The sequence below is a fragment of the Cornus florida genome, unplaced genomic scaffold (assembly GCF_030987335.1).
Source record: "Cornus florida cultivar Cherokee Brave unplaced genomic scaffold, ASM3098733v1 CherokeeBrave_3.0.0_Hap2_Chr08, whole genome shotgun sequence".
NCBI classification, from domain to species: Eukaryota; Viridiplantae; Streptophyta; class Magnoliopsida; order Cornales; family Cornaceae; genus Cornus; species Cornus florida.
In genome coordinates, this window is record NW_026775578.1 from 12,883,444 (window position 1) to 12,911,235 (window position 27,792).

A 27,792-nucleotide genomic window follows, 5' to 3' on the forward strand; every position below is an offset into this window, starting at 1 on the left:
GAAGTAGATTTCTGTCTTTTTTTTATTCACAATCTCAATTTGGAATCATCATCATTAATTGAAGTTTGTCCTGCTATCACCACCGTCACCTCACCACCTACTTGGAATTATTTTTAGACTCAATTTTAGACAATAAATCAAAGTTAATCAGTAATTGAATCTCAGATGATTCATTCAAACAACGGATTTTCATTTCGCATAAATGTTGTTCTAAGATAATTTTAAGAATTAGAAATCTAGAAGCCAATTTTGATTACCTGAACTAAAGGCTAAACATAATTTGAATATCTGAATAGGGCCTACTTTAACCTGAATTATCAATAAAAACAAAATCAAGAGCTGATATTTCTATTGATTTCTGAATTCAGTTCTTTTTTCTTCTCTCGATATTAAGGGAAGTATCCTGAATTCATGGATAAACTTTTTCTCCATCCAAAATTTTGTCTATTTCTGAATTTGACCATGATTTGGGTAAATGACATTTTCAATTCCATTAAATCAACACATTCACCGCAAGTGAAAAATCAAAACCCATAAAACATGAATATATCAACTTGTCATAAAAAGGAAGACAGAATTTCAGTACATAGATGAACGTTTATACTCATTCCATTTTCATCCATGGCCAGCAACAAGTCCTAAAAAAAAAGCAAGTGATTACAATTGTATTGCACTAGGCATGTATATAAATGTCAATAATGCTTTGAATTACAAAGAAACTCACAACTACCGGTCAGCTTCAAAAACATTTATCAGGGTAAAAATTGGCCCAACTAGGAGCGGCAACCAAGAAGAGAGTGTCTGCTTCAACCCCAGGTTATGCCGGTTGTAGCGTATCAAATTAGCAATGTTGGAGGTGTAGACTGGCTTAGACAATATTTCTCTGGTACTATTCTGTTAGAATCTTCAAAAGGAGGAGTCTTTGACGACAAGGGAAAAACAACCTGAAGTGATACATACCGTTATTACAAAATTTCTTCACCAGCCCCAAGCAGGGAAAAGAACATTAATAATCGAAACCGGTATGTGGCATCCCCATTGCAGGATGATACTCCCAAATTTATTCCAGTTCTCTTGTTTTTACTTTGTTCCACTGATAAGATCCACATACCAAACTTGTATCCCATTTCTAGAAATCAGTGATTGGTATAAAACGTAACTTATTTAATCACAATAAAATAGAATCAGGTTCGGAACTGCTCAAGTAGTTTCACAAGGCTATAGGTCTCCGAGTCTGGTCGAGCCCCTCCCAGAATCATCCTTCTCAGAAGGTTTGGATCATAAATCTTGGCCTTTACGTAAGCCTTGATCAATGTATTGTACACAAAAGTATACCTAGCATAATTTGCTTTTTTCAATTCTCCAAACAAGTTCTCAACATTCTCTACATCACCCTTCTCTGCAAACAATTCAACTATTGAAAGAGTGGTCTCCAGCCATGGGGTCGATTTCTTTACTCTGGTGCTTGTTGTCAGATCCATCCCCAACTCCAGTGTTTTCAGGGCTTCTTTGCTTAATCCTGCTTTCAAGCAACCCAGAGCAAGTTGTCGAAAAGTTATGGCATTTGGTTTGCATCCATATTTCTCCATTTCTTTATACAACCCAGTTGCTTTAGTAATAAACCCATGTTTACAATAAACAGATATCATTGAATTAAATTGCTCGGTCGATTTCAAGCCTTTTGTTGATTTCATTTCAAACCAAAGGTCTTCAGCACGACTTACCTCTCCAATCCTCCCAAATGCTTCAACAGCCAGCACAAAACTCTTAGGCCTAACATGGGGGAGTTCTTGCACAAGGCCCCAAGTTCGCTCAAGCTCCTTTCCCTTCCCCAAATACCCATACAATATAACAAGGACATCTAGTGTTGACCAGTTATTTCCTGTTATGGACTTCTCCACAGCTTCAACATAAGCCTCACAAACGGTGTATAACCTTGCCACAGCATGTGCAGTAGCTAATATGCAGAAGGAGATCTCATTTGGCTCTACTTTTGCTCGCTTCATTTCACCAAACACCTTTACCAACCCTTCAATATTGTGTTCATTAGCTTCTATTTTCATGAGAATGTTGTAGGTGGAGACATGTGGATCTACCTTATCGGCCTTCATTTGTCTGAGAATTTTTTGGACGGCTTTCTTACGGCTTGGGGAGGAATGGAGGATAATAAGGCGGTTGAAAATTAGGTGTGAAATGGGGTGACTAAATTCCCTCATTTTCTTCATGTATGCAAGTGCAAGCTTTATCATGCCTTTATCCAGGCATGCAATTACGAGATTGTTGTAGAGTAACTCGTTTTGAAACTCCTGTGGGACATGACAGAACAGTTTTTCACCTTGTGATACCCCATGAAGCTTAGTTGTGAATTCCAAAAGATAGGAGTAGTCTAGTTCCTTTGGTCTGTAAGGCCTCTCTCTGATCACCCATTCCATCACCTATCAAGAGTAAAGGATAATTCAAGTTAATTTTGTAAATGCCCATGCTCATGTTTCTCATCCGAGTGATTCAACTTAAAAGGGGTTATTAGATTTCCAATTGAAAAGCAGATGATTTTTCTGTCAAAATAAATATGGCGCTAAACAAGCAATTGGTACTAAAATCCTACCCTATACAAAATCTCATACGAAGTTATAATGGAACGTCTTAAATTACAATATGGTCGGATGCAGTCTACCCCTCCAAACACCCCCAACATTGGTGGCATAGGTGCAGGGGAATTGCTCTTTGAACTTTTGAAACTACAAGGTTGATCGTCCTCACGTCTATTATCAAAGGTGAATACGTTGACCATGATTCTTTGAATTAAAGGTGGATATATTGACTACAAAAAGTATTTGACAATTTAAATTGTCTGCTAAATTAACCAAAAAAAGAAGAAGCAATAATACCCATAAAGAAGATATTTTGGTTTTTCTTCCTTTATAAACTATTAGACAAGATCACAAAATCGATTCTGACCATGCTTTTTGTCCAGACATTATATTACAATATAATAATTCAATTCAACTGAACAAAATAGAGGTACCCAAAAACGATTAACTGAATAGGTTGAATAGTCCTGCATTTTCCCCATTATGCAACTGGCATAATTCTTTCAAGCATTTAGACAAACAGGTACTGCGTGTAAAACTAAATAGAGGTACCCAAAATCAATTAACTGAATAAGTTGAATAGCCCTGAATTTTACCCCATTTATTCAACTGGCATAATTCTTTCAAGCATTTAGACAAATAGGTACTGCGCTTACATGCTTTGCATCCGCATTTACCATTATCAACGAGAAAATAAACACTACCCATCATATATATGTGCGTATAATCTATCTATTATAGACGTGTATATATATATAGGAAGAGAAATAGTGACCTCAAGGGCACGTTTGTTGAATTGGAGCTTCCGCAAACGGTTGATGGTGTGAAAGATGTCGCCTCTATGAATGGGTAAGCCCTCGCCCATCCAGCTCTGGAAGGCAGACCCAACAGGCTCTCCTTTGCCGAGCCTTTCAATCCTCCTACACAAAGTCTTGGGTTCTTCTTCTTCTTCTCGTCGATTCGGAACTGAACTCTCCTCCTCCTCGGACGAATTATCAGGTGTTTGTGTAGAGAAGGTGAAATCAAAATGGGTTTGGTTGATAGTCCTAAACAAACTCTTGGGTTCTTCTTCTTCTCGTCGATTCGAAACTGAACACTCCTTGTCAGACGAATTACCAGGTGTTTGGGTAGAGAAGGTGAAACTAGAATGGGTTTGATTGATAGTCCTACACAAACTATTGGGTTCTTCTTCTTCTCGTCGATTCGAAACTGAACTCTCCTTCCCAGACGAATTATCAAGTGCTTGGGTAGAGAAGGTGAAACAAGAATGAGTTTGGTTTACAGTCCAAGAGATGGCAAGCGTTCGACGTATAGCCCCAAAGACTCTGCGTTCACACAGAAAGGCCACTGCTAGCATGCTTGGTCGGTACTGAACCTAGTCATGAGACCACGGGCAGAAATATACCGTTTCGAGTCATTTGACTATGAGGCTATAACAATTACAAATTATTTACTTGGCAAAAATTCTTACATCCGATCTTAAAGGTTTGGAGTTCAAATCTTCTTAGAGCCAAAATTTTTAATAATTTATTAGTGGACGGAAGAGGGGAAATTATTTAGGCATCTCCAACCATTGTATATATATATATATTTGTGTAAACCTAACGTGTCATAATAAATTTATAAAAAAATTTTAGATTATTTTTAACGGTTGTTTTATACTTTTTGTGTAAAAATATATTCATCAGTAACAACCAACCATTGTCATGTCTGAAACCCACATAAATTTTACAAATCTACTTAAGACATCTTTTGTGTAAAAAGCCATGTATGATGTGTAAAGATATATATATATATATATGTATATTTTATCTCTAACAGTCTGTTAAGATATATTGTCATATTATCCATGTGTAAAATTATTATGTATTTTAACAACCTTTTTACACAGCCACATCAGCATATTTTCTTTATCCTCCCTCTTTCTTATTTCATTAACAAATTAACCCTATATTAAGTAAGTTTGTAAAAATTATGTGGGATCTAGGCATGACACTGGTTAATTGTTATTGGAGGATATATTTTTACACAAAATGTATAAAGCAACCATTGGACTTAAAAATAAATAATCCAAACTTTTTGTGTAAATCTATTATAACACATCATATTTACAAAAAAAAAATTATACACAACGGTTGGAGATACTCATAATAAATGGTTGATTTTTTAATGGAATGAGAAAGAGTGAGAAAAAAAGAAATATGCTAATGTGGTTGTGTAAAAAAATTGAATAAAATACACAATAATTTTACATATTGATGACTTGGCAGTGTATCTTAAGTAGGAGATAAAAAAATTTACAATACCTAATAGCGTATATTTTACACAAAAGAGTATAAGAGGTATGACACTATCAAATAAAAAACATAAAAATAAATTAATTTAAGTAATTAATGAACTTGTAAATGATTTTCGCAAAATTTGAAGGTATATCATATCGTTGAAGACATTAAATGATCAATTTTTGTAGCACTAGTCTTTTTGAAATCCAACTACCATTTTTGTTTCCGACAAGATGATGATATGGCTTTTTCACACTGCTGTTTTATTGGGTTGGGCCGTATTCTCTCAATTGTAGCCTGTAACCCGTGACAATGGGCCATATGATTAATGGAGAGGAAATTCATACTATTAATTTACTCACAGTTACACAGGAACAGAGGATTTCCCGTGCTTCAATCTTAAAAATTAGGATTGTATGAGATAAACAGTTCTTAATTTATTTGCTTTTATTTATTTATTCAAATCAACCTAAACATCCAACAAATATAAACTCAAGTGGACAACCAAAAATTCAATGTGAACAATCCACTGAGTCGGCCGGCACCCATTAAGCCACATTATATTATGTGTAAATATATGCATATTTGTAATAAAATAATAATAATAATACATCTTTCGAATTGTCAAATAAATAGTTAGTGAGTAGAGGCGTGAGAACCCACATAATATCAAGGTAATAGACTTACACCCTCGCTCACACATCACCCATTTAACATCTCTGTATTGGAAAAATATATCATTTACTAAAATAGAAAATAAAAAATACTAATATTGGGTGTTTTTTTTGGGTGTTTGATCATGTGATAAAAGTTTAGTTAGGTGCGAAAAGTCAGGAGTGATGGCAGCAAAAAACAAGGTCGACCCAACCAATAAAAAAAAAATGTACCTGAAGAGGCAAAGAAAGTTCCTTGAAGTCAGGGACAGTGATTTATGGAGTAGGGGAATATCCCCTCATGGTTTTGGTCACAAATTTGGTAGAAAGTACAGTAAAAACTAAAAACCATGAAGAATGTCTGTTTGAATCTCTCGGGAATTTCAATGCAACCTATTTATGAATCCAGCATAGCAAGTCAATATATATATATATATATATATATATAGATATATAGAGAGAGAAGCCCGACTAACTATACAATCTAGCTCACATGACAGTAAGGATGCAGCTAATCTTCAAGTAGTACTGCACACATGTGGTTCTGTTAGTTTTCGTCTTGGCCTAGAGCCAAAACACCACCCAACATTAGCTAGCTAGCTAGAACTTGAGAAACAAATAGTAGCATTAATTAATTGGAAAGACCTATATATTATAAATAATTTTCCAACAAATCTAACCATAATTTGATTCACAAACCATAAAAAATACAAAACGTACGTACATCAATATTATTAGGTTACATTATTCATTATTTTCACTTTCTTGATCTTACTTCCAAGATCCGCGAGTAGAGGTGGAGGAAACAATGATTCAACCTCATCGGACAGATCCAGTAGAATTGGGCGGCTCGCCGCTTTTCTTTTCTTGGTGAGTGGAAGTGACTTGGGCTTTCTTGGTGCTGGTGGGCACTCGGGGATCAATGGGGCGCTTTGATCCAAACATGTTGGAGTTCGAAACCCATCATTCTCCTCCTCCTCCTCCTCGTCGTCTTCGAATTCACCTAGAGATGGCCTTTTGATGAACTCCAAGCAAGAAATTTCTAACTGATCATCGTTACCTTTCTCGTGAATATCCTTTTGTAGTAGTAATTCTTTTCTTGATTCTTCTTCTTCATGTTCTTGTTCTTGAAGTTGATCATCACCATTTTGAATTTCCAACGCGGGTCTTGATAGAGAATTGATTTCCATGGGATTTAGATCCTTCCCAGAGTTAGGCATAGCCATTAATAAAGGGGGACAATGAGAACAATAAACGTACCTAAAAAGCTAGAGACGTCTGATATATATCTAGATGTGTGTGTGTGTGTGTGAGAGAGAGAGAGAGATGTGGATGATCTAGCTAGGAATGGTGTGTGTCAAGGATTTAATGATCATGAAACTCACCATCTTTTCAGACACTTTGGAGGTTAGCTTTTCCAACTACGTTTTGGATGAGAGAGAGAGAGAGAGAAGTGCATGTTTTGATATGCATATTTGGCGAAGGATCCAATGCAAAATAAACTACTTCTCTCTCAAATTCTGTATGTCTGTGCTTATAAGTGAAAGTGAAGGGGACTTTTTCTATAATATTATTCCAACAATCGGACACTGACTAACTTACAAAGGTCTCGTATTCGCAATTTTGATGCATCTAATGCACGTGCTTTACAACACTCTTTAACTTCCTCTCTTCCCCTCCCTTTCTCGGATTCTTGGTTTTGTTTGTCGCAATTGGGAGAGGTCACACCTCACCTTCACCTTTTCCATGAATTATATATATAAATGCCATCTCACTGTACGTCAAACTACATTATTTTTTCCATCGGGTTTTTAAAGATAATTAACTATAAGGACTATTTATGTAATTTTCAATATATATATATATATATAGAGTTCATTTATGAGTTGGAAAATGACACTTTAACGGCCATGGCTTGGCCAAAGTAACTTCTGCCAAGGGATGGAAGAATGTGAATCCTTTTCATTTCAAGCCAATTGATTGTTGCCCTGCATCTATAAATAAAAAATAATAATAAAAATAATAAAATTTTGTTGCCACAACATCATTTTACTGCATAAATTAACAATTTTCTTTTTAATTTTTTTTTATGGTGACAACAATAACTCACATTCAACTTGCTCATCCATCCCTCAACATCATGATTCACATCGATCCATAGCTACTGAAGTATCAAAAAACACCTGTCTGCCAACAAACCCACCCTAGCAATTATCTGAAGCACGCTTTGCCTCAATTTTGACGACTCAAAACACCTCTCTCACCAACAAATTCATGCATCCGAATATCCAAACAATCAGTTCATAAAGAGCAAGATATTTCATTTGAATTTGCACATTAATTGTAAAGAAAACGACTTAATTTTAAAATTATAAATGACTTATTGACCTATAACACCCTCACTCTATATATGTTTGTGTATTGTGTGTGTATATATATAATATATACCCCCTTGCCAAGATCCAATCAGATCCACATATATTCTTCACATGCCTTTTCACGTAGGTGTTCCACTCCGTATAAGCATTGATTATTCGTTGTAGAGTGCGCAGCATGCAAAATTCAATTATTCAATGTTCCTTATAGGATAGTGGCTAAGGTGTTTGGCTAATAGGCTTTGACAAATCATTCCATTTATTGTTAGTGAGTGTCAAAGTATTTTTGTTCCAGGACGCCACATTACAGATAACATTACTGATAGTATTTTTGTTTCATTACCTTAAAACAAAACGTAAAGGGTAGATGGTGTTCCTGGCATTAAAATTGGATATGAGTAAGGCCTATGATAGGATCGAATGGCCTTTTTTGTTGGCTATGCTTTCTAAACTTGGTTTCCATCCTCATTGGATTAAACTTATTTATGCTTGCATTTCCACGATTTCTTATTCGGTGATGATTAATGGTACACATGTGGGTCTGTTTCGGCCCACGAAAGGATTGAGATAAGGGGATTCGTTGTCTCCGTATTTATTTATTTTGTTTGCAGAGGCTCACTCCATTTCTTTGCGGGTAGCTCTTCAGCATCGTGTGTTATCTGGGGTTCGTATTTGTCCACATGCGCTACCTATTTCACACTTGTTTTTTGCAGATAACACGATTGTTTTCTACCAAGCTTCTACATCTAAGCTTGTGTTTCTTCAGAATATCCTACATAAGTATGAAAGGGCATCTGGACAACAGATTAATTTCTCTAAATCCTGTATTTTTTTCTCTCGAAATACCTGTGCAACGGATTATGTTCTATTATGTCAGTTGCTGGGTATTTAGGAGGAGGGGCTGCGTGCTAAATATCTGGGGATGCCTGCCATTATCAACCGTTCTAAGGATGTTTTCCATTACATTTCAGAACGGGTTGCTGCTCGGTTAGCACAATGGAAATCCATATTCTTGTCTCCAGCGGGTAAGGAAATTTTAATTAAAGCAGCGTTGAATGCCTTACCTACACATGTGATGTCTTGTTTTAAGCTGCCCCGTAATCTTTGTAATTCAATTATGAAGCTTATTCGTCGCTTTTGGTGGGGGTAAAGAGGGGGATTCTCCTAACCTTAATTGGGTTAAAAATAGATCTTTTATGTGTTGCTAAGGAGGAAAGGGGGTTAGGTTTTCGCAATTTCGAAGCATATAATGAATCTTTGTTAGCTAAACAGGGTTGAAACTTTCAAGTTCACCAACAGGGGTTAGCTTTTCAACTTTTTAAAGCTAAATATTTTAGGAATTGTTCCTTTTTGGAAGCACAATTGGGTTCTAACCCCTCTTGGGTTTGGAGAAGTATTTGGTCTACGCAACCCCTTATTCGTGTTGGTTCTCGATGGGTTGTGGGGAACGGTCGTTCTATTAACATTTGGAATGATCGATGGTCCCAAGTTTACCTGATACACTTGTACGGCCGCCTTTTATGGTGACTCTAATTATGGTGGATGAGCTATTTAATTCTCAGCGTTCTGGTTGGAATGTGGAATTACTTCAATCTTTATTCCCGCCTTCTATTGTTACTGCTATCATTGGTTGTAGTTTCAGTTTTTATTCTAGGGAAGACACGTTAGGTTGGGATGGTGAGGCCAATGGTGGGTTTTCTGTTAAGTCAGCTTATCGTTTGGCTACCTTCTTGGCACGGAATGCCGATACTCATTCCCAGGACTCTTTAAATGTTGCTCCTCCAAACATCGGTAGTTGGCGTAGTCTATGGAAATGTAAAGTGTCTCCCAAAGTTCAACATTTTATGTGGAAATGTTGTAAGTGTGCTCTCCCAGTTCATCAGCTTCTCAAGGTGCATGGCATGGCGGTTGAGCCAGTGTGTCTTCGGTGTGGCTTGAGGAGTAGTCCATTGAACATTTGTTGTTTCAGTGCCCTCATTCTATTTAGATTTGGAAATTATCGCCATTGCGATTTGATTTTATGATTGATCCTCCTGAATCATTTAAGGATTAGTGGATGTCTTTGGCTACCCAATGGATGTCTCGGTTTGAGGGACAAGATGTGTTGAGTATGGTGACGTTTTGTTGCTGGGGTATTTAGAAGGCGCGAAATAGATTTGTCATCAAGGGGGAGCTTTATAACCCTCTTCGGGTTGTCTGTTGGGCTTCTTCTCAGTTCTGGGATTTTAAGGAATCTTCTTCCTCTATCCACAGCTTGGATCTTAATCGGGTGGGTACTTCCTCTGTTTTAGCTCCTCTTTCATCCCCTTCACAGTGGTTGCCCCTCCAGCGGGTATTGTTAAATGTAATGTCGATACGTCATTTTGTTCTTCCACACATGTTGGGGGTGGGGGAGCGGTTTTCTGGGACTCTATGGGTATGCTAGTGCAGACAGTGGTTTTTTTGCCTTTTCCGTCTCGAAGTGCATCTCAAGCAAAGGCTATTTCTCTCCGTAAAGCCGTTTTGTGGGCTTTAAGTAATTCTTATGCGCAGGTATGGTTTGAATGTGATTCATTATCAATGGTGCAGGCGGTGAATGATGTTCATTGTGGGCCGGTTGAGATTCATGATATTTCCTTTGATGTGCATGTGCTGTTTGGGCGGTTATCATTTTCTGGTCTGTAGACATGGCAATGGGGTTGCCCATGCGCTTGCCTAACTTTCTCGCTGGGATATTCATAATGATGTTACTCTTATCCATATTCCTCGGGATATTCTGAATTTGGCAGCGAAGGACTGTTTGTTTTGAGCATGTTGCTGTGTTTGTTTGCCAGGGTTAAAAAAAAAAAAAATTCAAATGCGTTCCATACCTAGGATGTCCCTCCATTATGTATTATTAAGTTAATGTGGTTTTTATTATTATTATTTTGTAATATATATATATATATATATATATATATATATATATATATATATATATATATATATATACTAATTTGAACTCCTGACCTCCCTTTGGAAAGTAATGATCTGATACCATTATGTCACTGGTCAGTTAGTTATTTTTGTAAATATTACTAAATTTGAGTTTTTTTTTTCTTTCGTAATTACACATGCTATGAAACTCCCAAACATAACACGTTTAATTATGAAAAAAAAAAAAAGGTAAGATTTTATGAATGTTGCTAAATTTGAGTGTTGTTGTTGTTGTTTTTTTTTTTTATTATTATTATTATTATTATTATTTTTTTATTTTTTACACTTGTTATGTTTGAAAGTATGGAATCGATATCTTAGATTTGAAATTGAAATTAATTTAGTTCAAAATTTAAATTAAATTTTTTTTTTTAAATTTTAAATTCAAAATACTAATTGGGTGGTCTAAACAAAACAGTAATATACCCACACTAAACACCTTAACAAGAGAGAACAATTTGCTTTTGTACCGGAAGTATCAGATTGAGTACATCTAATTATATGCTTTAAAAAATTTAATTTTTTGTAACTATCAAATTGAGTAGTGATTACATGCTTAATTATTTATGGTTTATGATTATGAAATGTTTAATGGTTTTAACAAATATTGTAAGGTATGATTAATTTGTATATAATAGTGGAAACACACACTCTCATGGTACATAATTGCATCTCATGCTATGCTTAATCATTTCTTTTCCCCCAAAGGCAGTAAGCTTAATCATTTTGCTTCCCATCTCCCGTTATAATGTGTCCCATCTCTAACAATCATTTCAACCCTCAATTTCAACGCACACTCATTTCATCTTTTTCCGATTTTTTTTTTTTTTTTTTCACTTTCTCCATTACTCTTCTACAATAACATATCACATGCACTGTATAGATAGATATTTACCGCAATATTAAGCTTGTGGGCTTGTGATAATCAGATAATTATAAGATCAAATGTTGTACCGTTCGCTCAAGACAATAACAGTAACACGGTTAATTATGATCTTTAACAAGATAAGTTGGTGAGTTGGCCAAGACAATGATTTGGATTTAGACATTTACATTCAAACCCACTTTCAATACACACCGTTTAACATCGTTAATTAATATGCTTTTGGAGAATAGTCTTTGGGAAATGTTATACAAAGCAAAAAAATATACGCACGCGTGAGCGCGTATATATTCTCACCCATAATGGTATTATAGTATAACAAGAGTCATTTATCATACATTAAAATTGGATGAAAAAATAATTAGGTATAAATGAGTAGGTATGCAGCACTACTCAATAGTTCGAGTTTTTGAATAAATGAGCAAGTGCCCACCTGTTATAGTTGGTATCAGAGCCAGATCTAATCTTTGATCCGGTGTTACGTCAAGCGCCCGGTCCGAAAGACGTCAAGGTGAACACCTCGGGTAGACAGAGTGGCCCGAGCCGCAACGAGAACGTTACGAGTTTAGATAGGTTAGAATGTAACAAGGGTTTTCACATAGAAATACTTTTAAAATTATGATTCATAGTTATTTACCGTATTTCAAGAACCCAAGTTGAAGCCGTGGTAGTAAATTGTTTTGGACTGTGATTCCCTCATGGCCCATATAAGGCCCATATTTTTTGTTGGACTGTTCTATTTCTGACCCATACGGCATACCAATGTCCACCAAAATTTGGTGCTTCTCATAATTGGGCCAGGCCCTTTTTCAAATTGGTCCATAGTGCGTTGGTTTCTTAAAAATAAATATAATAATAAACAAAAAATTGGAAAAGTAATTTTCAATAACCATTTTTTTTATTATTATTTTTTTTCTAAAAAAAAAATCTGCTAAAAATAAAAGAAAGTTCTACTTTTTCGTTTATCAAGGATTTTGAAGGATCTTTGTGAAAAGCAGGGGATTAAATTAGTACTTTTAAAATAATAATAAAAAATTGACAAATGTATCTACTAGAACCAAGAATAGCACGTGTCGCGAGGCGTTTCTTTCAAAGACTGAAATGAGTGGACGGGCAGAAATGTAGACAAGAAATTCGGGTCACGGATTTTCATTTAATTTGAATTTAAAGTGCATTTGATTTTCATTTGGGCGTTGCTTTCCTTACCCCGTCTTTTTTGAATTGAAACTCCACCAAACGGCAAGCAGCTGACGATCAGAGGACGACGAAAATTCTCTCCATCACTCGCTCTGTTTAATGTGTAATTCTTCAATCATTATTCATATATGATTCTTTATTTCTCTGTCATCACCACCATTGATTTGTCTTTTTCTGTGTGAAATGTTAATAGCCTTATGTAGATGCTCGTTCGGTTTGAAATTGCCCTTCTTTTTGTAAATTTAAGATGGATTTCTTGAGATTTCATTGTTGTTGGTGTTATAATGATCCATACATTCATTTATAATTTGATATATATATATATATGCATATTGTATGTATAGGTTTTGAACTTTCGATATGATGAGGTTTTTGTTCTTTATGAGTTGGTGGATGATCTAAATTCTTGTTTGACTGCTTCTCTGATTGTCTCTATTGAATTTTTTAATATTTGTGTCTTTGTAATTAAAGTATCATTACTATAATATTATGCATTAAATACTAATACCCTATTATTCAAGGGGAGTGATGTGGATCTAACTTCTAAGAGAAATTTTAGTGTTGTGTTTGGTGTGAAGGGTGGAAAATTAATGGAAGGAAAGATAGGAGGATGGAAGATGTCTAACTAAGGAAAATGACAGGAATTTTCTCTTGTTATTTGATTGAACGGAAGAAAATGAAATGAAATGGGTTTTTACCATTCAAGAGTGAAAAAATATAAAACATTTACCATGTAGAATGATGTCCTTGTCATAAGTTTAAAAGGTATATATCATATGATTTATACACATGTATACATATTTACATACAAAAGATATACAGTAAGACTGTAAGACTAATCAACAAAAGTACTCTCACATTGCACTTGCATTTTTCAATAAAGGAAATGACAATCATTCCCTTAAATGAAAGTTGCTAATGGACGGAGGTTTTTATTTAGCTCATATGGATCTTTTGTTCTTGATTTTTAATCAAGCAAACCAGCTAGGCTCAAGCTCATTTATAGGCTAGTGTGATAAGTGACCCAAGTTCAAATAGTGTTCAGCTCAGCTTATATAGGTTCATGAACACTAAGGCTAGTAAGTGCACACCTTGTATAAGCTTGTGAACACAGCTCGTATAGGCTTAACTCGTGAACACATCTTATACATTATTTTAATATATATGTGTGTGTGTGCGCGCGCGTGACAATTTTTCTACGCCGTTAGGATCAGTACTCAGTGTTACAAAAGTTGGAGTTAGTATTTTTCTTTTTAGCCTTTTTATATGCATCATTCACACACGTACATGCATATAAAGACAATCAGACACACAGCTTTCTAGATCACCAAACATGTGGACTTAACTTAAATATGATGGTCATAATTGATGGTGAATGAGATTTGAAAGCTTATTTTTCATCATTGTACCTTCTTTTATTTTTTATTTTTTTCTTTTGGCTCTTGTATTAGTTTTCTGATTTGAAGCTGTAACTTTCTTTAGATTGTTGATAGAAGATGGCAGAAGCTGATGACATCCAGCCACTCGTCTGTGATAATGGCACAGGAATGGTTAAGGTACTAAATTAGGATATCTTTTTATGTGAAAATTTTATGGCAAAAATTATTAAAATACTATTATATTGGTCACTGCTATTATATATGTGAAGTGCACCTGAAAAAATGTCATGACATGTAAAAATCTGTTGATTTAGCCTTGGTTGTTCTGATGGATTTTTAACTTTTAGGCCGGATTCGCTGGAGATGATGCTCCAAGGGCTGTGTTCCCTAGCATTGTGGGTCGCCCACGTCACACTGGTGTGATGGTTGGCATGGGCCAGAAAGATGCTTATGTTGGGGATGAAGCTCAGTCCAAGCGTGGTATCCTAACTCTAAAGTACCCCATTGAGCATGGTATTGTGAGCAATTGGGATGACATGGAGAAGATCTGGCATCACACCTTCTATAATGAACTCCGTGTGGCCCCAGAGGAACACCCAATTCTACTCACTGAAGCACCTCTCAACCCGAAAGCTAACCGTGAGAAAATGACACAAATCATGTTTGAGACCTTTAACGCTCCTGCCATGTATGTTGCCATCCAGGCTGTTCTTTCCCTTTATGCCAGCGGCCGTACGACTGGTATGCATTTTGATTAAGTCAGTATGATTTCCTGGTATGTAGTTGGGTTGAAAATCATTTATAGTCAGTATCATTTCATGGTATTAGTTGGGTCGAAAAATGTGTATATGGTTTGATGTATAGCGATAATGATTGGCAAATAATACCTAAAACATCCAATTTTATTTGTTTGAATATGATATTTTTCAACATTGAGACTCAATTAGCATAATTGTGATTGTAAATTCCATGTTGAATCATCATTAGATGACGCTGGTGCTACCTACTAGATGCATGTACAGCTCAAGAAAAAAAGACTGTAATTCAAGAATCTGGAATAAAGTATTTTATGGGCTATTGGAAACCTTCAATTTTCCATTTAATGTCATTGATCCTCTGTGGAATTCTTTTAAGCATCTTAAGAAAATGCCTATCCATGTGAACAGCCTTTGTGGGCTTTGTTGCTCATGAAATTGCATGCCAAAACCAAAACAATACCTCTTTGCTGATTTGTCTTACAACTCTTTTTCTATCAGTTCTTCTAGTAAAGGTTTTCATCGAATGTAGTTACATAGATAATCCGAGCTTAGTATTTAATAATAAAGAATTGGACTTAATGTATGTGCGCTACATATGTTTTCATGGACTGTTGCTTTTGCTGCAGGAATTGTTTTGGATTCTGGAGATGGTGTCAGCCACACTGTCCCCATCTATGAGGGGTATGCCCTCCCTCATGCTATTCTACGTCTTGATTTAGCTGGCCGTGATCTCACTGACGCCTTCATGAAAATCCTAACTGAGCGCGGATACTCCTTTACCACCACAGCTGAACGTGAAATTGTGAGGGACATGAAGGAGAAGCTAGCATACATTGCCCTTGACTATGAGCAGGAGTTAGAAACTTCCAAGACTAGTTCTTCTGTTGAGAAAAGCTATGAGTTGCCTGATGGGCAGGTGATTACTATCGGGGCCGAGCGTTTCCGATGTCCAGAAGTCCTTTTCCAGCCATCCATGATAGGAATGGAAGCTGCAGGCATTCATGAAACCACATATAACTCTATCATGAAGTGTGATGTTGATATTAGGAAAGATCTTTATGGTAACATTGTCCTCAGTGGTGGTTCCACCATGTTCCCGGGCATTGGTGACCGGATGAGCAAGGAAATCACTGCTTTGGCACCAAGCAGCATGAAAATCAAGGTGGTGGCTCCACCTGAGAGGAAGTACAGTGTTTGGATTGGAGGCTCCATCTTGGCATCCCTCAGCACCTTTCAGCAGGTTTGTTACATATCTTGCTTGTGGCTTACAATCATTATCAAATCATGCTTGTTATGCGTATGAATGGCACACCTGCATTTAATTGACAAATGCACTTGGTATAAGCTATGGCAGATCCTGAAAATGATTCATGAACTGACATTATCATATTGGTGCACCATGAGAAAACTAGCACTCATTTTTATATCGTATTTATCCCTCAAAAATGGGAATAAGTGTCCAGTTTTTTGGGATATTATTTTCTTGCAAATAGGTTGGCTACACTCACTCACTCTATGCAAATAATCTAATGCTGTAACTTGTACAAATAACTGATATTGTCTAGTCCTACATCCAATGGTGTTCACGCAACATGTTCCTCTTATCTCATTTCCCCTTGTGACAGAGTGACTGTTATATATGCAATCAAGAATGGATTTGGAATAGCAGTTTCTTAGGAATGCTGAATCACTGATGCAATATTATATTTTGATGCAGATGTGGATTGCAAAGGCAGAGTATGACGAATCTGGGCCGTCCATTGTGCACAGAAAATGCTTCTAATTCTTCGGACGGAAGTTGTGGAAATAGAATAATATTCTGTCTTCATCAGGGAACTTTACTGCTCGAGAGTTCGTACTCTTCCTTGGTATATAACTTCCATGCCTTTTGTAGTGGAAGAGCGACCTACCAGAGTGTGGAGAGACGGCAGGAAATTTTAAATTATTATCGTGACACTTTAATTAGCAGTTTTTGAATTTTGGCCATTCTTACTAATTTAAAGCTATTAGCAATTTGCAAGTAATTCCAACTTTTGCTGTGCATTCAGACTTGCAATATGACAATCCTTTTCTTTGGCTCCTTTGGTGTTCCAATTGTACAATTTTTTCTTTGGTTCAGCATATATTCATGCTTTATGTTTTTGTATCTCATTGAGATTGTATAAGCTCTCAAAACATTTGATGATTTCATGCTTGTTGTTCCTCTACAATGGTGATTCTTTTCCCTGTAGTTGGAGAACTTACACTCTCTAAAATATGTTGTTTCATGCATTCCATTAATCTTGATTTGAGGAGACACATTTGAAAGTTATATACAAAGAATAATACAACAAAATAATATAATAGTAGTTAAAAAATAATACATTTCTTGCTGGTACATTAAAGCAAATGGTGTTTGTGGGCTGCTAGTGAATTCAGAGGCAAATTATTATTCAAAACAGTGAGTTGGTTCTGTTTGTCCCTTTGCGTTGCTTCAATCAAGTTCTTGAAACTATCTAGATATTGATATAGTTTTGTGGACATAGAAAGATACTTGTGTCTGATGTACTTTGTATTAACCAAAGAGTGTAGCAACGTGTTATGTACTTACAGCTCAAAAGGACTTTTTGTATTGTCCAATTTTAACTGTTGAAAATCTAATTGCACAGGAAGAACAAAACCTCAATCAGTCAACTGAAAGATACATGTAAGAAAACAAGTTTACAGGCAAGGTGTATACTTCATTCAATGAACCTCAACCTCTCAATACATGTAAGAAAACAAGTCTGCAGGCAAGGTGTCTACTTCACTCAATTCTACACGGACCTAATCTTCAACATGCTTGCAACATCTGGTCCATACTTGAAAGCAGTGAAACAGTAGTTTTATGCTCAGTTTCACTAAAGGGGTGATCTTCTGTGGGCATACCAATGCCGGGATCATCTTTCTGACCGCCACCCAAAAGTGGTAGCGACTCCCCGGCCGCCGCGGTCATAACTTCCTTTTCGGGAGCCAAATTTTGTTTGAAACTCATTCTAGCACCAAACTTTTCAAGTACCTCATCATCACTAAAACTACCCACAGAGTTGGAGTTCTCCATTTTCTTGATGGACACCAAATTCACATTTTCCAAATGAGTCTGCTGAGATATTTCATGCTCTGATTCGGATGGACCTTTGTCCTTCGAGAATGAAAACCAATCATCCTGAGTTCCTTGACTAGTAGATTCAGAATGACACCTTCCATATCCAAGTCTCTCTGATTCAGTAAGAATTCTCTGTGCTGAAGAAGATCTCTCCGAGAAGCTCCCAAACCCTTCAATCCCTCTACTTAGTTTCCTTGCTTTATCCCTTTCTTGTTTGAGAACAGACCCTTTTTCAAGCAGCTTCAGTATCCTCTCAGATTTCTTTCTAACATTAAGTCCCCAATTGAATCTGCAAATTAAATTTTAGAAGCTCATGATAACAATCATAGTACTATAAAAAAAAAAGAATAGAAAAAACCCAAATGAGAAAAATGAAAAAAAGACCCTTTCTCATCAATATAGTGAAAGCTTCCCATCTCGCAGATGACATCTTTGTCACTCTGAAACTCCTCTGCAACACTCTCTGGTCCATGGGTCAACAAGTATTCAAGCACAATCAGAGCCTTGTATGAAAACCTCCAATTCTTCGTGTCAAACCTACCCAATCTATTGCACAAAAAATCAAATTCAATAACACAAAAAACACACATAAAAAACACACAGACATCAAGAAAATGAACCAACTATTATTAACCTCTTGTGTAGAATCTCCACAATTCTCCAATAATCATCTACTTCAAAAGCAGCTTTGGATATCGTCTTGAGAGTCCGTGCATCCGGGGACCATGAATTTCCATTTGTAGCTTCCTCAGCCAATCTTCAAACACATACATACTCAAATTCAAAATCAAGAACAGCCTAAGATTCACATACATATAAAACTGATACAATCATATATACATATATGTATATTAACAACTACTTTCCGGGAAAAAAGAGAAAGAAAATCTGTATATTAAAAAGAAAGGGTTACAGTTGAGCGGGAGTGACATCGGTGAGAGCCAATCGGGCAGTCTTGATCTTCTCCTTGAAGAAGAAAGATGTTTGCTTCTTGAGTTCATGGAGAAAAGGGGAACCCATATTGGTACCGTTGTTGTTGCCGCCAAAGGGTGACATAATTGATCAAATGAGAACAAATGGTGGCTCAAAAGGGAGAGAAAAAAACAAAAGAAAGAAATCTAGAATAGTTTGTAGAAGATGAGTAGAAGTGGCAAAGCATAACTAATCCATTTTGATTCATATACTAATTCTACACCTGCTCTTGTTTCCAAAATAAATAAACAAATAAATAAGAGCTTTGCTTATGTAATCAGAAGAGGAAAAATTTAAAGTATATTGGAAAAAAAGTCACACTTGTTGAAAGAGACAAGAGAGAAGAGGGGTTGACATATTCAAAGAAACGTTGTGTATTTGCGTGAGAGAACCGAGATTCCCAAGTTGAAATATGCTGACACAGTTTTTTTTTTTTTTTTTTTTGCTAGTAACAATTTTTCGCTATTCAATGCGATTTGTGAATTGCACCTATTTGTATTGCAAAATATACTCCGTAATATTATTGGAATTGTTAATGTAGTCTCAAATTTTTGTTTTGGATATATATATATATATATATATATATATTATCCCTAACTTTAGTTTATTTATTATTTTGTATGATTTACTTGATTTTAATTCAGTAAAATTAAAATAAATTAAAGATTAATCAAAAACATGTGCAAAAAATCACGCTTGTTTTTTTAGTATATATACAAGGTTGTGGTTTAGTGATATTTTTTAGTCTTTTGAAATAAAATAAAATGTTCAGAGTTTAAGTTCATATAGAGGCAAGTGGGTGTATGAATGTATTTCCTGTTAGTAGGCTAACATTTGAAAATATGTCCAAATCGCTTCTAATATTTGTCAATTTTGATCTTTTTTTTTTTTTTAATAATAAAAACTCCATAATAGCCTTAATATTTCTTAAAAGACTGAAATAAATGTTTTTTTATTTTTATTTTATCTTAAGGGCATATTAGTTATTTTAGTCACAAAATATCCTTACATGCTCAATTTAGAAAATGCAACGAAACTCCCATTCATTTTAAAAAGTAAATGGGGTGTCAATCACAAGACCTCATGTAGTAGAGATTGTTCTATATAACAGAGCTATTAACACATTCTTTCTATAACATGATATTTTTTTATTATTATTTTTTTTTAATACGTGATTTTGATGCTATCTGATGTAAAGAACCTATTCTACCAAACGTGACAAACCCGCGGTATTATCTTGACCAACTCCTGCCTCTGATTTCAGTATTGTGTTGGAACAGCATAGCACCACATAATTCCTGAACCAAGGAAAGGACTAGCATATTATTTGGATTAAAGTGAAGCCTAGTCTTGCCCCTAAACTTATCACTAAAAAGTAAAAGGACAGGATTGTCCAGATACAATTGTCACCTTCTCACTGGTGTTTTTTGTTTTTTCTCTTGAAATATACAATTATCATTTGGCATCATATGCATTTTGTTTGGAGAAATTCAAGCAATAACCCTGTTTAAAGGGTTAGGCAACGTTGGCTCTCTCCTTTTCTCCTGCTTTTTGAAACAAACACTGGATAAGTTCTCCTCTCCTCTCCTCTCCTCTCCTCTCCCCCCTTTTTTCCTTCTCTCTCCTATCTCCCCCTTTTTTATCTTCTCCCTCCTTTCTTCTCTCCAATTTTCTCAATCCAAACCAAATGTTAAAGCATATGGGTCATGTTCATTTAAAACTGCATTCGACAAGCTATTTTACAACCACAATATTATACAATTCGTGACAGCGTTTTGGCTCTAATTACAGAGCGAGGCAAAGTTCTGCATCTCTATAGCGCCTCGCATAATTTATTAGAGAGGTGGACATGAAACCTTTACAACATCAAAGCCAACCAACCACGCATTGGAGATAAATAAGATTTAATGTTTCTCCCAAGCATTTGCCAATACAAATCCTTTCAAGCTGGAATAGCTTCAGGGACTTTGCCAGTCTCAGCGGCAGCCAAACTGTCGTAGTATTCGAGCAGGACATTCCAGCCACCGGGGCACATAAATCCATCTGGAGGGTTCTCCTTGTTCTTTGCAAGTGTTCGCATCTGTAAACATGCAGCAATCAGATATACGTATGCTAAACGCTAAATCACGCAGAGAAATGTAATTCAAAAGAACATAATGCATTTTATTTCAATAATTTTTCTCTTTCCAACCTATTTCAAGTAACATTTGGTTATAGGGCTGCAAATGAGCCTTGCTGATGAGCTCAAAAAAAAAAAAAAATGCTCCAAAATACAATCAAGCTCGGCTTATTTAATCATGAGCAGATCTTGCACCAGTCTCATTTCTGGAGCTAATCTCGAATGATCCTCAAATTAAGCCGATCACTAGCCAAGCTTAATTATCTTGGTTCTTTTATAAAATCGTAGAGTGCTGCTTATTAGCTTAATTTGTCGAGCCAAGTTCTAGCCGAGTTTAACAAATTAACAGGTTTCAAACTCTGGTCAGCTTGACTTGCTATCTCTATAGGATCTTGAAAAGATTCTATCAAGCTAATTGTGAGCTAAGCTTAAGTAGCTTGGTTCAGTTTACAGCCTTAATTGGGTATTTGGGTTCAACATCAGTCATACATTTGAAAAAACAAAAATAAAACTCCAGTATTATGTGAGGAAAAGATACCTTGGTGCCTGAGATGAAGAGAAAATCTTGAGTCCTTGAGGGATCGAAGAATGCCATTTTACTCTGGGTCTTATCATATGCAGCCACCTATAGTTGTACTCAAATAATGAATATTGAGTCTTTACAGAATCAAATGACGAAGATTGACATCGTGAAGCTAACAAAAGCTAGGTTGGTTTGCATACCTTGAAGGGGAGGATGTTTAGCCGCTCTAGTCCAGGGGCCATGCTCAGTACCTTCTTCCCATGGTCAGCATCATATAAATCTCTTTTTTCAACTGGGTGGCTCATCCCAGCCGGGTCCCGACCCACAATGTAAAAGTTGGCCCCTGCGTTAATCCGAGCCTTTGCATGCCACTGCACCTCAGTGGGGCCAGCATAATGCATAGGAGATGGGAATATAGATACCACAGTAGTCTCTGGATCAAGAATACCATCTTCAAGCACCTGAAGTTTCATTTTTTTTTGTAATATAAAGTCAGTACCACAAGGCCGGGCAATTGTAAATAGTGTCTCATTGTCCGCTTGGCAAAGGTGAACTTGTTTCCCAATTAAAAATGGAATTAACATGTTTCTCTTCGCTAAAAAGAATATAGATTATGATGCAGAAAAGATTGCCGAAGCATACGTGAGCCGTTTGGTCCCTTAGAAACCCAAATGGTGGGACCGACAATGTTTTCGGTGCAGTTTTGATGAGCGAGCGATGTTCAACCCACAGAGACCCATTTCCGATTGGAAATAATCAAACGATTAAGAATCACCAGCTACGCTCATGAAATAAGTTGGTTTGGGCTCATTTCCGCATTTTTCAGTCCTATACTAGGAAGCACGGACACTCCAAAATGGGCGAAGAATCCGTGTCCGACACGTGTCGGACACGGACACGGACACGGACACGCGTCGGACACGCCCCGACACGTGTCGGACACGCCAAAAAACGTGTCTGGAATTTTTTTATTTTTTTTAATTTTCGGACACGGCTCAAACAGCTCGGACACGGCACGGACACGGCTCAAACAGCTCGGACACGGCTCGGATATGGCTCAGACACGGCTCGGACACGGCTCGGAACACACTTTTCTGGAATTTTTTTTTTTTTTTTTTTTTTTTTTAAATTTTTAATGCTGATATGTTAATTTTTTTTTAAAAAAAAAATTTTTTAATGCTGATATGTTCTATTTTTTATTTTGTACTACCCTAAAGATGCTGATATATATATATACTAACCTAAAGATGCCACAATTCGCCGTGTCCGTATCCTAAAGATGCTGATATATATATATACTAACATATCAGTGATATATATATATATATATTCCAACCTAAACATATCAGTGTTTTTTTTAAAAAATTATTAATGCTGATATATATATATATATATATATATATATATATATATATATACTATTCGCCGTGTCCGTGTCCTAATTTTTTTGGACTTGCCGTGTCGCCGTGTCCGTGTCGTGTCGTATCCGTGTCCGTACTTCTTAGGTCCTATAGGAGATTTGTCAAATTTTTCGAGATTTTTGTTGGAGATGGGAACAAACTCAGATTGAGCAGATTTTTTGGTAGTCATCTTAATTTAATGATTAGGATCCTATCCCTATTTTTTCCTCATTTTCCTTTGTTCTTTTGGCTGGGTTGGGAGAGGAGCTTTGGGAAAATCAAGCCTACGGCAAAGGGCCTTTACTGAGGTAATTTTTAATCTCTTGCCGGACTACATTATCGGAGTTTATGTATCCAACAAACAGTCAGACAATGCCTATAATTATGGTAACAGTTAAGAAGATAAGAAAGTGAATGGACCTTCTCATGTTGCTTCATTCGCCAACTTAGTGGAACATCATCAGCCTTTGTGTAGCCTCCCAATGGATGAAGCAAGAGGACAGGGTTCTTATAGCCCATCTCAAGAAGCCGACGACGAGTGTCAGTCATCAGCAAAGCATGGCCGTTGTGTACAGGATTTCTGAGCTGGAAAGCAAAAACTGCATCTGCACCACGTGCAGTAAATTCCTCACGAAGTTTTGCAGGGGACATGCGGAACCTATCAAGACCATCATGATACTTAATTGGTTCTATAACCTCCAAGTCACCGCCAATCAGCCAGTTTCCAGCATTAGTTATAGCTTCATCGACATAAGGAAGACCAGGGGCAGTGGTACCCCATGTTCTTGCAATTCTTTCTTCTTTGTTGTGTTTGTAGATCTCAATACTGTAATTGCGACAAAGAAAGGTGTGAGAATTCTTGACAAGTCATATAGCTAAACATGCATAAAGTAAATGAAATATGGGGTAAAATGTCCATTTGAGTTAATTCACAAAATCCCATGTTATGGAACATATTGCAGAAAAAAGGGGTAAATTGCAAAAAAAAACCCTGGACTATCACTCACTTGCAAAAAAACCCCCTTATGATTACTTTTAGCAAGAAACCTCCCTCGACTATACTGAAGGGGGGTATTTTAACTTAACACTGTGTGATGATTTTTTGAGGCAAATTTTTAGACCAAATTACCCCTCAACATTGTGGATTGGGTCATTGTTAAGTCCTCCATTAAAGCCGGAGAACACCAAATTCAGTCAAACCCAAATGTTCAGTCCTCCTTCTTCCCCATTCACATTCACGCCATAACTGTTTAAGAACCGGATACCTCTGCAACAATTTATTTATTTTTAGGTAAAATCTTTGCAACATCTTCCTTGGGCGAAACCCCCAAATTTGTAGGAGCTGATGAAGATAGGATATGCTGGGTTCTCAATTTGGGTTCGCCGAAACAATCAATTGGGTCTCAATTTGAACCATCAATTCGACGACGGGCAAGAAATTTTTTTTTTTTTATCAAAAGGATGCAAAGAAGAAGATAAATAGTGTTTGTATTTGTGTGTGTGTGTGGGTTCTATGGGGTTCCAAGTTGACGCCAGCAGTATTCCTTGTTGGGTAGGTGGGGATGATTCATCATCCTAGTTTTCTTTGTTTGGGTGTAACAGTAAAGGGAGAGAGAGGTTAGGTTTGCAAGAAATTTATTTTTTAAGATGCGAAGAAGAAGATGAATAGTCTTTTTTCTATTCCCCAACTTTTTCTCTCAACACCACCACCACCACCACCACCACCGCCCCCAACTTTTTCTCTCTCCATACCACCACTGCAACATCTCTCTCTCATCTATTATCAAAACGTTACTGCAGCACCAGAATGAATAGAGAGTGGGAGTGGCATATATAATTCTGTGAAAGCTATGCTTTCCTTGTGTAATTGGACCCTTCTTGTTGAAGGAGTGCGTTAAAAAGAAAACAAGAAGTCAGTCCACGGTAGAAGAATCCAAACAAAACTGAATCATAGAAGTTTAAATCATAAATTCCATAGTTGGCACAATAATTTACATATTATAATCCTTAATTCCATTATAGCAAGACAACTCATAACCCCTTAGTACGCATATTCTACAGAATCAACAATGATGATTGGAACATTCCCAAATATTAGGTCTGTTTTAAATTCTATATACTTAATACGAAACCTTATTTCTCCACACCAATCTCAAATAGATAAAATAAGGAATGAAGGCAGTAAAACACCCCCAGAAAAAAACCTTCACAGTTCAGACCATTGAACTGCTAAGCAATAATTTGATCTTGCTCTGCACTTGTTTTATTACTTTCAGCTTGAGACAAGCTTAAAACTTCAGTCTTTGCCTCTTGTGGAGCTTGTGTCTCAGCAACTACGTTGTTCTGTTTGATTCTCTTGCTTTCGCCCAAGGAAGATGTTGCAGAGATTTTACCCAAAAATAAATAAATTGTTGCAGAGGTATCCAGTTCTTAAACAGTTATGGCGTGAATGTGAATGGGGAAGAAGGAGGAGTGAACATTTGGGTTTGACTGAATTTGGTATTCACCGGATTTAATGGAGGAATGAACAATGACCCGGTCCACAACATTGAGGGGTAATTTGGTCCAAAAAATTGCCTCAAAAAATCATTGCACGGTGTTAAGTTAAAATACCCCCCTCAGTATATAGTTGAGGGTTTTTTTTTGCTAAAAGTATTCAGAAGGGAGGTTTTTTGCAAGTGAGTGATGGTCGAGGGGGGTTTTTTTGCAATTCTCCCAAGAAAAAATTACAATCCAGCATTAAGTAAAAAATTAAATACTTAACAATTAACAAATTTTGATATTTTAGGCAGCCCTAAGCATTTGAAATGAAGCATAAGGCACCCTGTTACAAGCTGCATGATGTTGTAGCAAGCCATATGTCCAATTTCACCGGAGAAGTTTTAGCTTAAACAGTAAAAGTGAAGGTTTATCAGTAAGATGTGCATTTGATTATCTATGTATCGAAATCTGATGGACTAAAAACATAAAATTACTTGAGAAGAAACTAAAATTTTTATAAAATTGAGGAAATTTTAGAGGTAATTTTCGGCAATAGAAATTAATACGAATCTTTTGATACTCCTAGTATTCATGTTTACTGGTCCATTGTTTTGTGCTGTGAATATCCCAAGTATACTGGAGAACATCGTAAAGTCAGCCTCTGTCATATATTTTCTTTTTTCTTTTTTTAAAATTTAACAAACAATCAACCCACCAAAAGCCATTTTGAACTTTAAATGAAACTTGGGAAAGACAGAGAGATAGGGTCCAAATCAACAAAATTTGCAAATCAAAATGAAAATTTGGAGGAATTCAACCAAGAAAGTGGTCGTTATCGCATTGATACAAATAAAATTATCATAATTTAGTAATTTACATCATACAACTAAATTTACACACGGTTATCACATTGTATATATATATAGAAATCACAAGAAACAATAAAGAAAATCATATACTCCTACTAAATAGCCTTCACACTATAATAATTTCATACATATATATATGACATAACAAAAATGGAATTTAGAGGAAATTAAAAAAACCAAAATGCTTACTTGCTCAAAATAGCAACCGGGTTATCGTCGGAGTCGACGAGAGCAACGGATTTCGACTCGCCAATCCGATTCTTCTGCAGATCGTCAATGGCGAGCACGATCGGCACCGACATGTTAACGACTGACCCGTCGTCGAGTCGGAGCGACCCGAAATGAAGTGTTTGGAGGAACTCGGATTCTCTCATGAATCCGTTTAATGGGCTGGCCCAGCCCTCGCTGAGCACATGAACCCATTCAATATCAACCCGAGACAGCTTGATTCGAGGCATCGACAAGGCTTGTCTCTTCTTCTCATCTCTCTTGGACTCGTCAACGAAGAGCTCCACAAGCTTCCCACCATCCGGGTCGATCAACCCGCAAGAAATTCGGGCCTTCTGATGAGTCCTCTTGTTCGGATGAAGAGAAATGGACGTTTTGAGGGGTGCAATGAAATGACTTTTGTGGGTTCTGGGTACAAAGTGATACGGGTTTGAGGTTTTGATGCAGAGAGAGGCCATGGTCGCCATTGAAGGTCGAGACTGACTTTTAGACCCCTCTCTGGTATAGTTGTTACTAAATTAACAATAACGATGGAGATAGGAGAGAGACAGAGGGGGTATTTTGGGAATAAAATGTGGGATGTTCCAACGTGGGATACAATATGAAATAGTTACTGGACTTGGGATAGATTTCACGTCTAGATTTTATAGTGTTGATTAGGTAGGTTTTTTTTTTATATACTCATTTCGGGAGGATGAACCTGGACGCTCATGTTTATCATTTTGTCTATTTGCTTCTATTGTTTATTTAATTAATTCTCATGTTAAAAGATTTTTTTATTATTTTATTTTATTCTCCTTCGTGATAAAGATTAGTGAACCTACTTTATATAAATCAAAAGTGAAGGAGAAATTCAAAACGTTAATTTAAATAAGTTAGGATGAGCCCCATTTGTCCGGTCTTATCTAGTGTACGTCTTGTGGGAGTGTTGTTTGTGCGTGAATTAATCTCAATTGTAATATGTGGGAATATCTCTTCTATAAAAAAATAATAATAATTTAAA

General features: G+C 36.3%; 5 protein-coding genes across 5 annotated transcripts; 1 reads left to right on the forward strand and 4 right to left on the reverse strand.

The window, feature by feature from the left end:
- Positions 1 to 519: 519 nt before the first annotated feature.
- On the reverse strand, positions 520 to 3,971 carry LOC132269442 (pentatricopeptide repeat-containing protein At1g07590, mitochondrial). The gene is made up of 2 exons (XM_059770628.1): positions 3,367 to 3,971; positions 520 to 2,435 (listed from the first exon to the last, which is right to left on the reverse strand). The coding sequence occupies exons 1-2, from the start codon at positions 3,946 to 3,948 to the stop codon at positions 1,185 to 1,187; spliced, it is 1,833 nt and encodes a 610-aa protein (XP_059626611.1). The 5' UTR covers positions 3,949 to 3,971; the 3' UTR covers positions 520 to 1,184.
- A 2,236-nt stretch (positions 3,972 to 6,207) lies between these two features.
- LOC132268411 (cyclin-dependent protein kinase inhibitor SMR10-like) lies at positions 6,208 to 7,026 on the reverse strand. The gene has a single exon (XM_059769261.1). The coding sequence runs from the start codon at positions 6,750 to 6,752 to the stop codon at positions 6,261 to 6,263; it is 492 nt and encodes a 163-aa protein (XP_059625244.1). The 5' UTR covers positions 6,753 to 7,026; the 3' UTR covers positions 6,208 to 6,260.
- A 5,917-nt stretch (positions 7,027 to 12,943) lies between these two features.
- LOC132269444 (actin-like) lies at positions 12,944 to 17,224 on the forward strand. The gene is made up of 5 exons (XM_059770631.1): positions 12,944 to 13,039; positions 14,419 to 14,492; positions 14,663 to 15,056; positions 15,700 to 16,313; positions 16,791 to 17,224. The coding sequence occupies exons 2-5, from the start codon at positions 14,433 to 14,435 to the stop codon at positions 16,854 to 16,856; spliced, it is 1,134 nt and encodes a 377-aa protein (XP_059626614.1). The 5' UTR covers positions 12,944 to 13,039; positions 14,419 to 14,432; the 3' UTR covers positions 16,857 to 17,224.
- Positions 17,225 to 17,729: 505 nt separating this feature from the next.
- On the reverse strand, positions 17,730 to 19,438 carry LOC132269445 (uncharacterized). Its single transcript, XM_059770632.1, has 4 exons — positions 19,111 to 19,438; positions 18,832 to 18,954; positions 18,582 to 18,743; positions 17,730 to 18,486 (listed from the first exon to the last, which is right to left on the reverse strand). The coding sequence occupies exons 1-4, from the start codon at positions 19,251 to 19,253 to the stop codon at positions 17,886 to 17,888; spliced, it is 1,029 nt and encodes a 342-aa protein (XP_059626615.1). The 5' UTR covers positions 19,254 to 19,438; the 3' UTR covers positions 17,730 to 17,885.
- A 1,421-nt stretch (positions 19,439 to 20,859) lies between these two features.
- On the reverse strand, positions 20,860 to 27,442 carry LOC132269446 (ATP sulfurylase 1, chloroplastic-like). Its single transcript, XM_059770633.1, has 5 exons — positions 26,751 to 27,442; positions 23,632 to 24,037; positions 22,012 to 22,272; positions 21,827 to 21,913; positions 20,860 to 21,249 (listed from the first exon to the last, which is right to left on the reverse strand). Exons 1-5 carry the CDS (start codon positions 27,254 to 27,256, stop codon positions 21,112 to 21,114), a joined length of 1,398 nt encoding a protein of 465 aa, XP_059626616.1. The 5' UTR covers positions 27,257 to 27,442; the 3' UTR covers positions 20,860 to 21,111.
- Positions 27,443 to 27,792: the final 350 nt, after the last annotated feature.